The 14971-nt window shown below is 35.0% G+C and overlaps 3 protein-coding genes across 3 annotated transcripts; 2 read left to right on the top strand and 1 right to left on the bottom strand.

Annotated features, from left to right (window-relative positions):
• The first annotated feature begins 241 nt into the window (after window positions 1–241).
• Window positions 242–1915, top strand: LOC104220798 (U-box domain-containing protein 35-like). Its single transcript, XM_009771740.2, has 4 exons — window positions 242–575; window positions 1025–1143; window positions 1449–1564; window positions 1666–1915. The coding sequence occupies exons 1-4, from the start codon at window positions 242–244 to the stop codon at window positions 1913–1915; spliced, it is 819 nt and encodes a 272-aa protein (XP_009770042.1).
• Window positions 1916–2449: 534 nt separating this feature from the next.
• LOC104220789 (serine/threonine-protein kinase D6PKL2-like) lies at window positions 2450–6789 on the bottom strand. Its single transcript, XM_009771730.2, has 3 exons — window positions 6561–6789; window positions 4747–5764; window positions 2450–3928 (listed from the first exon to the last, which is right to left on the bottom strand). Exons 2-3 carry the CDS (start codon window positions 5685–5687, stop codon window positions 3052–3054), a joined length of 1818 nt encoding a protein of 605 aa, XP_009770032.1. The 5' UTR covers window positions 5688–5764; window positions 6561–6789; the 3' UTR covers window positions 2450–3051.
• A 4163-nt stretch (window positions 6790–10952) lies between these two features.
• Window positions 10953–14052, top strand: LOC104219634 (uncharacterized). Its single transcript, XM_070172470.1, has 4 exons — window positions 10953–11527; window positions 12060–12505; window positions 12864–13474; window positions 13624–14052. Exons 1-4 carry the CDS (start codon window positions 10953–10955, stop codon window positions 14050–14052), a joined length of 2061 nt encoding a protein of 686 aa, XP_070028571.1.
• Window positions 14053–14971: the final 919 nt, after the last annotated feature.

The raw sequence follows: 14971 nt of genomic DNA, 5'->3' as shown, positions 1-14971 counted from the left end.
TCTAAGTGTCACATCCCACATTGTTTCACTTTTTTTAAAACAAATGACCTTTGGGGAAACCAAAATTGCTCACTTACATCATTAATTTATCTTTATAAAAATGTCTCATTTGGTAGTAGCCTTTTCCTACACTTGTCTGTCTGAGTTTTTTCAAACAGAAATTTTTTGGAAGCAAATAACAAAGGACAAGACAAAGTGGGATCATCATCTTGATTTCATTAATTTGTAGTCGATAAAAACAATGAATGGGAAAAATGGCAACAATTTGGTCAATGAAATTGAAGAATTAGAAGAAGAGGAGAAATATTATTATTCAACAAGTGATTTATTTGAAATAGATCATGGAGGTGAAGTGGAAGGGAGTTTATTTTCCTTTGACTTTAATAATAAAGGAGATCATGATATTGTTTATGTTGTTGTTGGAAATAATAATGCTGCTAATACAAACAAGATTAGCCTGGAATCAAGTATTGATGCATTGTTTTGGACTCTCAAACATGGTGTAATCAATCCAAATTCTGCCATTGTTTTCCTCATTCATATCTTTCCTCAAACCAAGCTCATCCCTACTCCTTGTAAGCGCTCTCTCTCTTTCTCTCTCTCTTTCTCTCTCTCACACGCGCGCTCACACACACATACGCACAAGAAATAGTCTCGTAAATGCCCTTGACTTTAATAGAATTCTAGCGTGAATGGAGTTGACTCCCACATATCATTATACTTCAGGAAAAAGGTTCAAATTTACTCTTGACTATAGTTTAAAGTAGCATTCTACTATACTTGAGATAGAGCTTCTTTTGTCTTGGTAGAGGGTAAATACGAGACAATTTGCTAAAGTCAAGGGTATAAATGGCCTCAAAATATAAGAGAGGGTAAAATTAAAATATTTCGTTTAACAGAGGAATATTTTCTATTTCCTTTTTTACAAAAAGAAAAATTATTTGAATTTAGATTTAATTTAGTTTATTGTGCTCTGTAAACTCTCAAAATCTGATAAATGGTTAATGATATGGTGATATAACAGTGGGAATGATTCCAATAGACCAAGTGAATGAAGTGCAGCAAGAAAGCTATATGGCTCAAGAAAGAAGCAAGAGAAGGCAGTTTCTCCAAAAGTTTGTTGACATCTGCTCTGTTTCCAAGGTGCACAAATAAACTGCACATAATTTTTTATATTTGCCTATAGCATGTTAGCAACTTGCAGAAACAACAGTGAGGCGCCGCATAGCTCAAGGGTGATCAGTTGAACATCCTTTGCCGCAAAATTATAACAACAATAACGTAGTGGTATTTTCACAAGTGGGGTCTGGAAAAGGGACGATGTATGCAACCTTAACCCTAACCCGACCCTGGAAGAGAGACTATTTCCGATACCCCTACTTTCCACAAAATTATACTGTATATATAGGTCAGATATTACTTTATGACATGTATGCCACTTTCAACAGGTTAAAGTGGACACTTTACTAATTGAGAGTGACATAGAAGCCAAAGCTATACTGGACCTCATTCCCATCTGCAACATAAGAAAGCTGGTTCTTGGTACTTCTAAAGCCAATCTCAAGTATGAACAGAATTCACTTAACTTCTACTCCACTGCACTCCAGTTTTAAGCTGCTTTCCATTTCTCATCTTCCTAATAATGTTCTTGCATTCATCTGATAGGAAAATGAGATCTAGAAGAGGTAACGGAACGACTGATCAGATATTACAAAATGCACCAGAATTCTGTGAGGTTAAGATCATATGTGAAGGCAAGGAAGTTGTAGAGCTACAGATGTTTGAATCTCCTTCTCTCCGGAACTCCAATGGCAGCGCAACGTCCATTGAAGGCCACATCCAGATTCAGAATCAAGAAGTCAAGAATGAATCCATTGGATGTGGAGGATGTTTTGGAGCCAAGGTCATGTCTTAGATTTATAGTTCATAGTATCCTACCAAATACTTGAAATATGTAAATATCTATCACCAAACAACTGGTTTTCACAAGCATCTCCCTTCTTTATCATACCATAAATTACATGTTACTATTAACAGTTACTGTACATTCAAGAAGTAATACACCAATGTATGATTTACAAAGAAGTACATCTTTATTTTCCCCATTTTTCACTTCTTCCTGCTAAGATCCTAATAAACAATGGCTGCTTTTGTAGACATTGCAAAAGTGGCTGATTTCCTAACCCCAATGAAAAGGGAAGCCCGGTGCACTTAGCTCCCGTTATGCGCGGGGTCCGAGGAAAGGCCGAATCACAAGGGTATATTGTACACAGCAGAAATGCAAGAGGTTGTTTCCACGGCTCGAACCCGTGACCTTGACCTCCTGGTCGCATAGCAGCAATTTTACCAATTACGCTAAGCTCCCTTTCATTTCCTAATCCCTATAGGGAATAATGTGGCTAACGATATACTGATATTGTTGCCTGATATTTAAGGAATGACAAGGAAAAGCAAAAAAGAGAACTCCCTCCTTTTCTTCTAAATAAGCCAAAAAGCAAATAGTACACAGAAGAAAGTAAAAGATAGCAAATTCACTGTGGTCTAAATGTCTAGAAATACACCAACATCCAAAAGTATGGTTGTCGCATAACTTAAGATTGAATCTAAACTTTCTCACACTATACTGTACCTTTGGGTTGGAATACAAATTCTAGCTAGTATCCAAAAGCAATATACAATCGTCTTGCTTGACTATGGTCATGTGGCCAAAAACAGTTTCCTGTTCATGGCATGCCATATCACCTAAGCCACGCGCTGAATTTGAGTAATCCAATTGCATACCTCTAAAACTCCTTATACTGGAATACACTCACCTTTTACCGTTTGGACACCCTTGTAAATACGGAGACTGAAAATGGCTGGCAGCTCTAGCTTGAAGCATGTAGGGATTCACAGATAATAAGGTCTGACACTGTTATGGATAGTAACGACGGGACCCTGCTCATATACCATTTTGATAAGAAGAACCAGCCATCCTGATCACTAGCAATCCCTGACTTCAGGATTTGTTCTCCACCAATTCAGAAAAATTACCAGTCACGCTAATATTTACTAGAAGAAATCAAATTCGAGGTAGTTATCAGAACCCTTTTGGCTGGGAGGAACTGCGGCAAGAGCAGTCTTTTGATTTGTAGATGCTGCTGGAATTGGTAGTCTCTCAAATTCAACAGGTTTGGGGACGTCGGGAGGGGTAGCACAGCGTATTAGTGCCCAGTTAACCCCTTCGAAGAAAGGGTGTTGTTTTATCTCAGTTGCCCCTCTTTTGTATGCTAATCTGTTCTGTGGTTCCTTTATGAGTAAACCCCTAATCAGATCCCTTGCCGCAAAACTAACAACTGGTGATTCTGGAAATCTAAGAGGTTGCCCCACTACATTGAACAGTGTAGCTCGGTTACCAGATCCTTTAAATGGAGTTTTACCAAACAAGAGCTCATAGAGAAAGATCCCAAAAGTCCACCAATCCACTGCACTTCCATGACCTTCACCTTTGATAATCTCCGGTGCCAAGTATTCATGAGTTCCCACAAATGACATAGAGCGAGCGGCAGTAGGTTCTGCCATAAGTTCTGGTAATGGCCTAACTTGGTTGCCGGTATCATTTTTGGGTTTCCGATCCTTCTTGGACTTACTGGAAAAGAGGCGACGAGAGAAGCATGTTGTAGGAACAACACATGATGGTTGAATGCAGGAAGGTTCAATGCAAGCCGGCTGGACACAGTAACCAGAGTTCTTCCTTAGAGGATCCGACTCCAGGGATGATGTCTTGACCAGCGTTGGGCTAAAAGCACAACAAAGTGATAGGTCAAAGTCCGAGAGCATTATATGTCCATCTTCTCTAACAAGGACGTTTTCTGGCTTAAGGTCGCGGTAGATAATCCCAAGCATATGGAGATACTCTAGAGCTAGAAGGACCTCAGCAACATAAAATCTGAAAATGGAAAAAGTTAACATTCAGTAACATAGACCGTGTCAATAAAACGCTTGATATAGCAAAGAGTATTCTCTTTGCACAGGAAGCAATAGACTGTATTTCTTAGCTAAACTATTATTCTAGTAGAACTAAAGGACAATTTTGTTTGCTGGAGAGAAAATTAAAATTTCATTTGTAATCTCTAAAATGAATCCTTGGAATATGAGCAAGAATCCAAACTCCCTAAAGGAGAAAGAAGGAGAGGAAATTTGGTAACTTGGTGGCGAGACAAAAAAACAATTGAAAAGTCTGAACAGGAAAAACAAATGGCATCACGTGCAATGGACTTATTACTCAACAAAGGTAAATTGACAACCAAAACTTTCTCAAAACTGCAAAAGATTCTCCTAGAACCTTGGTAAGGGAAAGCGGGTAGTTATTTCCTCTAAGCTTCCAACAAAATTTAAAGGCACTTGTGCATTATGTCACTCGTACAGCATCATAAGGCTCAAAGTGCATTTGACTACATAAATATACCTGCTCCAAATACCAGTAGAGTATATCCTAGGAACTGAAAGAAGAAACTGTTAACTTATTGCCTAAACTTCAGGGTATTATTCAAAAACTGTGAAAGCGACGATCTGGAGATAACAAATTAGAGGAACTTTCACATAAGAGCAACAACTAAACTACTTTGTTGAAACAGCCTTCTTCAATGATGGATCTACGACTGGAATTTCTAGAATAATGTTACTCAAAAATAGTAAAACAATATGGAAATCAGAAAGTAGTAGTAGGAAAAATCGTATCACCAAAAAACTGAAAATAGGTCATACTTCACTGCTTGTTCAGAAAAATGTTTCCCCGACTGTCTCTGCCTAAGACTATGTAGATCCCCTCCGGGGCAGAATTCCATGACCAAACACGAAAACTTGTCAGTCTCAAAGTGGCTGTAGAGAGACGGAAGAAAAGGATGGTCGAGGGATTGTAAAATTTCTCTTTCTGTCTGAGCACGAAGAAGCTTCTTGCGGCCGGCTAGAGATGCTTTATCCATGACTTTCATAGCAAAGTAACACTTGGTTCCACTCAGTTCAGCCAAGTAAACACTCCCAATATCTCCACAACCCAACCTTTTCAGTAGTCTGAAATGGCTCAAACCTAAGCTACCATCTTTAGATCGGACAGCTTGGATAGCTTCCCATCTCAAGTCATTTGTTTTGTGGGGTTTGTTTATACTGCTGCTAAAACTGCTAAAGCTGCTTTCGTCACTCACATCAGTGCTGGTGCTTCCTCTGCACATGCTGCTCTTTCCACTCTCAACCAAATCAGCACGATCACTAGTTTTGGCTAGACTACTTGTACCATCGCTGACTTTAGCAGAAACTGAACTGTTCTTTCCACTAGTTTGCTCAGATGTTTTCTTTTCTTGATCCGTAGAAGATTCAAGTGAGCTTCTAGTTCCATTTGCTTCATGTCGCGCAGGTGTCAACACATTCTGAATATCAGTGGGAGCATCTTTAGATTTATCAATTGACAGATCATTGGACCCTTTTGGATTATAGTTAGCTGACTTTTTAGCATTCAGGGCCCCATCTACATCATGTGTTGTAATCTTACCAGATTCCGGCAATTTATCAGAAAGAGCAAGGCTAAGTTCATTCATTTTTGACACCTGTGTAAGAAATGACCTAGAATCATTTGTTTCTTCTGTTTGTCGAGCCGAAACAGCTTTTTGTTTTGGTTCAATGGGAGCTCTAGCACCAAAGTTTGAAGCCATCAGTTACAGAATGATACAGAAGAATAAGTTACCAACTACGACACCGTTCTCTGTCAGCCATTCTAATAGCCATTATCCTGCAAACCGGACGAAAAAATTACCATTAAAAAGAGAACATAGTCTAAAAATTGGTTCAGATTAAGTCTCTTAGGTATTACTTTCTGAAAGAAAATGCATTTGCACTTCTCAAAAAGGGGAAAACAGTGGTTTGCTTTTGTTTCCCACCCGGTGCCCGATACCCAATTTGGGGCTCGACTAATCCGGATTTGCACCGAAAAGACCCATTTTGAAGGGTAAACAGTATTTTCCAACAAATTATGTTTATTGGGGTGGTTAAAGTATTCCTTCATGTGTAACCAGAGGTATCGGGTTCGAGCCAACAGAATTTGTTGGACAGAACTGAACAGCTAAGTACTAGATCAGCTCCAAATCAGGAAATCAACTAAAGATCTATCAAGCACATTTGCATGCAGAACCTTATACTATTTATAAAGGATATAAATGGAAAGCTACGAGATACAGAAAATGAACAATCAGAACCAGATAGCCAATTCTACTTGACCATAAATGGAAAGCAGAAAATCCAACAAAAAACAGAAAAATATATATTTAACAAGAAACTAAGTAAACTTGCCACATAAAAAGTAAATCAAGTCAGCAACCCATAAATTAACAGAAGACAGTGGATTCATTATAATTTAACAAATCTGTGAACATGATTAAGGGTAAATTAGATAAAAATCAGATCTTGATCAAGATTAAAACTTTCAGCACATCCCCAAATCAGATCCTTAAGAAAAAAAAAATAACCCCAGGTGAAAAAACTGAATCTTGACATGTAAAATGGGTAAATTGCAACAACAAGATAAGTACCTGAATAATTACAATATACCCTTTAAACCCAAGTTGAAGACTTAGCTTTAACTGTGAAAGAATAATAGAGTGTAGAGGAAAGAATGGTCTTTGTAGCTTCCTCCAGTTTAGGACTGTAGCAGCAGCTCGAGATCGAGAGAGAGAGAGAGAGAGAGAGAGAGAGAGACGCTTTGGACTATTAGGAGAAAATGAGGAAGAGGGGTCAAACAAATGCTAAAGCAAAAAACACTTTTTTCTTTGATGAAGGGACTTATTTAATTAAAAAGGTCTAAATTTATTTATATACTATAATTAATCTTTTCCTCCATTTCACTTTTGGTCTATTTTTTTTAATAACTGTAGTGTCCCAAAGGCGGATCCAGGATTTATATCCTATGGGTTCAATTTTAAGGTTTTTAGTATTTAACTTATTATATTTTTAAAGTTATGGGTTCAAATCTACTTTTTTGTAATTATATTAAATTTTTACTCCGCGTCGAAAGTTATGGGTTCAATTGAACCCGTAGATACAACACTGCATCCGCCCCTGTAGTGTCGGATCAGCTTGCGTACACCAACAACAACAATTACAATCGGTTGAATCTCACAAGTAGGATCTAGAGAAGGTATTGTATATTTAGGCCATGTTCCTACCCTGGAAAGGTAGAAAAGTTATTTCCGAAAACTTTTCGGCTCAAGAAAGAGAAAAGAAACAATAGAAACAAGTAATATCAACAAATAGGCTAGAAACCATCTTGTGTGCACCACCACTAATAAATCACCTAGCGTTTTATCTCTGCTAGAATTTGAACATGAGACTTCGTAGTTTGAAGTCTATTCATATTGACCACCAGGTCACGTCCTTGCCTGCCATATTTGATTTATTGATATCTTAGATCTCCTCATATTTTCTTCTATTATTAATGGAACTCCAATATAAGATTGTGATTCAAATTCTGAAAAATTAAGGTTTAAGTTTATATTAATTTTTAATTATGATTTAAAATTACCCTTGAATTCGAGTTTCATTAGGTGTCAAGGGAAAAAAAATATTTGCTGACTATAATATTTAATCATAATTCTAACAAATGATAAAATCGCAAAATTTTCTGATATAATTTTTATTATTTTTCATTTAATATTTAGTAATTTAGGGAAGAAAAGAAAAAAAAATTATTTGGGTTGTTGTGTAGGAGTGAGCGTGTGATTCAATATTTTCATTTATTCTTTTGTAAAATGGGTCCAAACTCCAAAATCCAAAAATCAGTCTTCCTGCTGTCTGCCATGCCATTGCCAATCAATCTGGCCATCAACAGATAGTAAAATGACGCATTTATCCTATTTGTTGGTACCAATCTTTAATGTGCTCTAAATATACATTTTTTATACTTGATGGTTAAATAAAAAATAAACAGATAAGGAATATGGTGAAATAATTTAAAACTTTTACCTTTTAATTAGAGATTTCGAATTCGAGTCTCTCTCGATTTAATTGAACCAATTGATTTCGTATTTAAAAAAATAGAGATATTTATGTGCTCGGTTGAAAACTTAAGGGGCCAAAGTATATGAAATCATATAGCTGAGGACTAAGTTATGATTCTTTTTTCACTAAAAAAATTGTTTTTCGAGTAATCCTATTTGCATTACTCATAAGCAAATTATACACATCGACTCGGGCGATTTCGAAATATTTGGTTTTAATTTTTATCGGTCATTTTGGATTTATGCAGTTTTTTTTTTTACTTTGGAAACGGATATTCCCGGTAGATTCATAGGTAAGTATTTTTATTTTATATATTTTTTGATAAGGCAGGATATTTGTCGTTATTAGTATTCCTTCCGTCCCATTTTAATTATCGTTTTAGCTCTAGAAAATTGTTTCAAAATAATTGTCACTTTAAAAATTCAGACTAAATTTGTTAATTATTTTCAACTATATCCTTAATAATAAAGAAGTTATAGTACTTTCTAATACTCTCTCCCTTTCACTTTAATTGATTTTTTGTGGTCCATAATATTTGATATTTTTAGATATCAAGAACGAAATGACTTCGCCCTTTAAGTGACAAGGGGGTGAGCCGCTCCAAGCGAAAAGCCATAGTGAATCCTGAACTTGCTCACACTCATCCAAACTAGTCGTAATGCCCTGGAGCCTAGCTACCGACCTGAGGCGCCGACCGTGAAAGCCATAAAGGGACGTTAAACATAATTCTAGAAGGGCCTTCCCGTAAAAAAAAAAAAAAAAAAAGAGTAAGTGAAAGTTTTTTAGACTAGTCCCACTAAGATAGCGAGGAAACTGACTTTCGAGAGAGCTGCTTTCACCTCGGTAATTACCTAACGGGAGAGAACCGATGCAAATGTACTCCACTTCTTTTTTTCAAAGTTGCTCTTAAAATAAAGAACATAAGAGCATTTGTTATATTTTCAATGAACATAAGAACATAATTAGGGCTAAAAGATCAATTCTTTAATATGTGGCGAAACACCAAAAAATCTATTAAAATGAATTGAAGGGAGCACACTTAATGACTGTAAAAAAACTAAAGCGATAGTTAAAATAGAACGGACAGAGTAAAAAAAGGAGTAAATTATTCAGCCTTGAAAACTGCAGGGATCTTTTCTGGAAAATAGATTTTTTTTTAAAAACTATATTTAAATTTAGCACTGCCTCCAACGTTGGTCCTTGGATAGTTGTGCTGGAAATGGCGTTTGGTGTTAATATATAACACCTCACTCTTCTTTTCATGGTGTCCTTTCCTTATTTTTTATTTTTAGGTTTAATAGAGGAATATTTATTGTTTAAAAGTTTCTAAGTTATGTTCTAATGGACACCTTTTAAAACAAAAGGTCAGAATTTACATACAAAGATTTTTTTTTATTTATAATTCGAATATTGATGGTGTTTAGAATACTGATTTATATTTTTGTGATGCCAAGTTATATTTTGTATCTTTGTGAGAAATTGTCAGCTTGGTGTTTAATAGGTATAATTTGACTTGATTTCATGCGTTCAATAGATATTATCCTTAGTTCAAATATTTAAGTGAAATTTCGTGACAAATTAAGAGATTGGCTATATATTCTGATAAATAAGAAACTAATATATGAGTTGAACTATAACAGACAACTCAACAAGAATTGAATTTGAATGATTTAAATATTATATGTATGCCATATTATATGTCTATTAAAATCTTTGCGTAGTTTCGAAGAAAGATATTTGATTACCTAACTATAACAATATTTGTATAGATTATCATTTAATTATCACTTTTTAAACATCTTATTTAATTAACATTCTACAATTAATTAAAACAACAAGGGTAAATTCAGTGAGAGAAAAAAATAACTAACTTTTTGTTTTTAAATAAGTAAGTAAAAGAGTTCTTTGGCTGAGGTGGGGTTTCTTGTTTTCAGCTATTTTGCTATAGCTGAATTTCTGGTAAATGTCACAAATGCAGTCGACATTGCAATTATGAAATGTCTGGTTTTGGTTTGTTATATTATTATTATCCTTGAATTTTCTCAAATGTATGTAAACAGATTGGACACGTTCTTAAAGACTGCGTGATGTGTTAGGCTATATAATTACGTTGTGAATATTACGTTATAGGTCTTAATCAAAACAATACGTGGTCCTTTAATTTGTACAATTATATTTCAGTAGAATTTTCCAGTGGCATTTCTTTGATTTTTTACTGATTAATTCTTGTCGCGTCATCTTTGTACTAGGGTGTGTTCGGTATAACATGTCATATTTCAGAAAGAAAGAAAAAATTGATTGATTTTAAGTGTTTGGTTATCACAAGGAAGATTCATTCCATCATAATGTAGATAGATTTCCTTCTCCAATAGGCGGAAGACATTTTTTATAAGGGGAAAAGACAAGACTACCTATAAAAGTGAAATTATTTACCCTCTCCTACCCATTAAAGAATTTTACCCACTAAATAATTACAACTCTTACCCATTTAATAAATAAACGACAATAACAAAATAACTACCCATGCTTTTAATGCTCTACGTATAAAAACGCAGAAGCTGCTCAAAATTTAAGAAAATTAGCGCACAAACGTGGAAAAACGCAGAAGCTCTTCAAAATTTCAGAAAATTAGCGCACAAAATTGAGATTTCCACTTATCGAAGAGCAGTAAGTGTGAAAAAACAGATCGAAGATGTTGATTCGGATTTTAATTTCGCTGTTCTCTTCAGATTTTGATTTTGATTTCGGAGCTAAACTTCTGAATTTTAGCTGAAAATTCTAATCTGGGTTTGGAGATCTGGAGATCTAGAGGTTTGATTTCGCTGTTGTTTTGTTGAAATTTCGAACACTGTTGATTTTGAACACTGTTGAAATTTGCATTGTTGAGATTTAATTTTGGACATAAAAGTGATTATAACTTTAGAATCATGGAAAATATTCCAATTATGTTGCAACATAGTGGAGAATGGGATGATAACAATAATTTCATAAATTTTCATGTTGATGCAATTCTAATAAAGACCTATTGGAAATTTGAACAACTTCTCAGAGAAATTGCAAAGCAACTGCAAAAGGACAGTAAAACAATAGTTATTCAGTATGTTATTGCTCAAGGATATCCACCAATTACAATTTGCAGCGATATGAGTGTTAGTGTTTATATGGAATTGAAAAAATCAAGTGCAGGGATGACAACACTTCCCCTGTGTATGTCGTTTGCTAAAAACACTATAGCTGCAAGCACCTCCAGTTTCGATGTTGCTCCAATTTCACCAGAAATTGCACTATTTGAAAGCACTGATATGATTACTACGTTTGATGTGCAAGAAGGAGATGACGCCATTTTAGAACTTGATGATGCAAACATCATAACTGATCAATTTCAACAAAATGTTGAAAAAGGACAAATTTACGAAGACAAGAACCTGCTGGCTCTCGTTATGAAACAGTATGCTGTTAGAGAAAAATGTCAATATCGGGTTCATAAATCATGCCCAAGAAGGTTCGTCTGCATGTTTTCAAGTAAAAAAACTATGTGATACCTATATAGTATATAAGTATGCTAAATCAGTATACTATGAGAGTATGGAATTGTATTGGTTTGTCTGTGTTTTTTATCAGTGATACTGGTATAGTATATAAGTATGCTATATCAGTATACTATACGAGTATATAATTGTATTCGTTTGTCTTTGTTATTATCAGTAAAACATAATACCAATATAGTATATATGTATAATAAATCAGTATACTATGTGAGTATAGAATTGTGCTGCTTTGTCTATATTTTTCATCAGCAAAATATGATACTGATACAGTATATAAGTATACCAACAAAGTATACCATGTGAGTATATAATTGTACGGATTTTTGTGTGTGTGTTTTATCAATAAAACATTATACATAACTGTATTTGTATTATAAACATGTATATCCTTGAATGCGTGGATGAAAGATGCACTTGGAGACTTAAAGCATTAAGCCTGCGAGCATCAAATCTTTTCAAAGTGACAGATTTCAATTCTGTCCACAGTTGTTTAACTGATAAGAGATTTTGTTCACAAAAGCAAGCTGTCTCAGCTTTTGTTGCAGCTGTGGTACAAGATAAACTTGTTGACCCGAAAACCATATATACACCAACAGATATCCAGAGAGACATCCAAAAAGCATATGGTATGGACTTAAGCTACATGCAAGCATGGAGATCAAAAGAAAAAGCAATGCAATTATTGAGACGATCACCAAGTGAATCATACAAGAAAATGCCAACATATCTTTATATGTTAGAGTACGCTAACCCAGGATCAGTGACACGACTACACACTGAAGGAGATGGGAGCTTCTTGTATGCATTCATAGCTATATATGCATCGATTAGAGGATGGGTCTATTGTAGGCCAACAGTTGTAGTTGATGGAAGTTTTTTAAAGTCAACATATAGAGAGACCACACTCACGGCTTCCACGCAAGACGCAGAGGGTAAGAATACAATCCAATTACATTTAGTTAAAGAAACAAAAAATATTTTCAAATATTTATGATACAAGTATACCAACAGAGTATATAGTTGTTTTGCTACACACCTGCACGTACCTATAACTATACTACTATATGAAATACTAAATTAATATTTTGTGTACAATCCAATTACATTCAGTTAAAGAAACAAAAAAAATATTTTCAAATATTATATGATACCAGTATGGTATACAAGTATACCAACAGAGTATATAGTTGTTTTGCTACACACCTGCACCTACCTATGACTATACTACTATATGAAATGCTAAATTAATATAGTGTGTTGTAATTGATATTTTGTTCTTTGGGTTTACAGGACAAATTCTACCCCTCGCATATGCAATTATTGATTCGGAAAATGATGCATCGTGGGAATGGTTCTTCGTGCAGTTGAGAGAAACCTATGGACAAAGAGAGGGAATGTGCATTGTATCAGACAGGCATGATGCTATATGGAAAGCAACTTCAACTGTCTATCCAGAAGTCCCTCATTGTGCATGTATGTTCTGTCTGTGGAACAACATAAAGACAAACTTCAGGAAGAACCAAAAACAAATCAAAGAAGTATATTTTGCTTTAGCAAGAGCATACACTGTTGAAGAATTCAACAGGCATATGACAGAGTTAGAAGCTATTGATAGTAGAGTGAAAACATACCTGATGGATATTGGATATGATAAATGGTCCCGGGCGCATTCCAAGGCAAATAGAACCATGACCATGACATCGAATATTGCGGAATCAGTAAATGCAGCAAACAAGCACGCAAGAGACCTCCCAGTTGTGAATTTGCTTGACTTTATGACAACATTGATTCAAAAATGGAATTACACCAATCGGAAGGATGCAATGGAATTATTTATGAAGATTGGTGCAAAGTATGAAAAAATATTGGCAGATAATACTATCTTATCACAGACGATGACGGTATGCATTTTCAAAATCATAACAATATTGCATGTACTGTATTTTTACTTTTTGAACTTAGTAATTTCACTAAACAACTGAATATTGTTATTTAAAAAATACTATTACTTCATATAGCTAATGACTTTTCTTAATTAAAATTATACTAGGTGTTGCCATCAACTGAATTCTTACATTTAGTAATTGATGGCCAAACAAGAAATATGGTGCGCCTATATGAAAGAAATTGTAGTTGTGGGAGGTTTCAGCTAGACGATATTTCATGTCCACATGCAATGGCAGTTATACAAAAATTCCATATGGATTCATACAAGTATTGCTCGGATTACTACAACATAGACTACTTGCTGAAAACATATGAGATACCAGTAAATCCATTGCCTGATGAAACAACGTGGCAAATTCCAGAACATGTCTCTTCGCAGGTGGTACTGCCACCAAAAGGAAAAATCAAACCAGGAAGACCTAAAAAGAAGAGAGGCATAAGAAACTGGGAAGGAAATACAGTTACATGTGCACTATGCGGGAGAAAAGGACACAACCGAAGAACATGCCGAAATATTCCAAAGAGAGATTGATATAATGCTTCAATGTTTTTATACAACTCATATATTGTAGAATCATAGCATTTGAATAGCAAAAAATAAAATGCATTTCTTGCACTGGACATATATTTGGTATGACGATTCTTTGCGAAATTACTTTTTGGCAACAAATTTATATGGCTACTTGTATTTTCAATAAGAATCTGTTTATTTTCTATTTTAGTATATAAAAGTGGGATGCATTTACATCTAGTTGCTGCAGGAAAAAAGAAAGCTAAAATATATCTGTGATACCCAAGTGGTATATCTGTATACCTTATTGGTATATCTGTATACCTTATTGGTATATCTGTATACCTTATTAGTATCAAAATATGTGCAGAAATAGAAGTGGTGCACGCTTTGCAGCTCATGTTTGTATTGAACTATAACAAATTGGAAGTCATTTACATGCAGTTATTTGTGCATCATCAGGTACATTAATACAAGGTGATACCCAATGTTATATTTGTATACCTCGCTGGTATATAGTGGTACTGCACTAATATGGCTAAAACAAAATATGCGCAGAAATATAAATGGTGCACCAGATACAACGTGATACCTAAAATGCGCACACTTTGCAACTCATGTCAGTACTTACATCTAGTTGCTGCAGGAAAAAAGATGAGTCAAATACAACGTGATACCCAAATGGTATATCATTATACCTGATTGGTATATAGTTCTACTACACTAATACACCATCTATGCTAAAACTACAGATGAACATTAAAGCTTAGACCATCATCACATTCGAAAGCAGATAATTTAACTTCTGTCACAACTACTTTGTATGTTGCTGGAAGTGTTCACTTCATCTGCCCCTAATTTTCACGTGCTGAATCCATTAAACCTTACCCTCTGGCAAAGGAATGGACCCCGACATCCTAATAAACCAACAACTTTATGG

The sequence above is a fragment of the Nicotiana sylvestris genome, chromosome 4 (genome assembly GCF_000393655.2).
Source record: "Nicotiana sylvestris chromosome 4, ASM39365v2, whole genome shotgun sequence".
NCBI classification, from domain to species: Eukaryota; Viridiplantae; Streptophyta; class Magnoliopsida; order Solanales; family Solanaceae; genus Nicotiana; species Nicotiana sylvestris.
The sequence above is the reverse complement of the archived record's forward strand: the minus strand, read 5'-3'. Positions and strand labels throughout refer to the sequence as shown.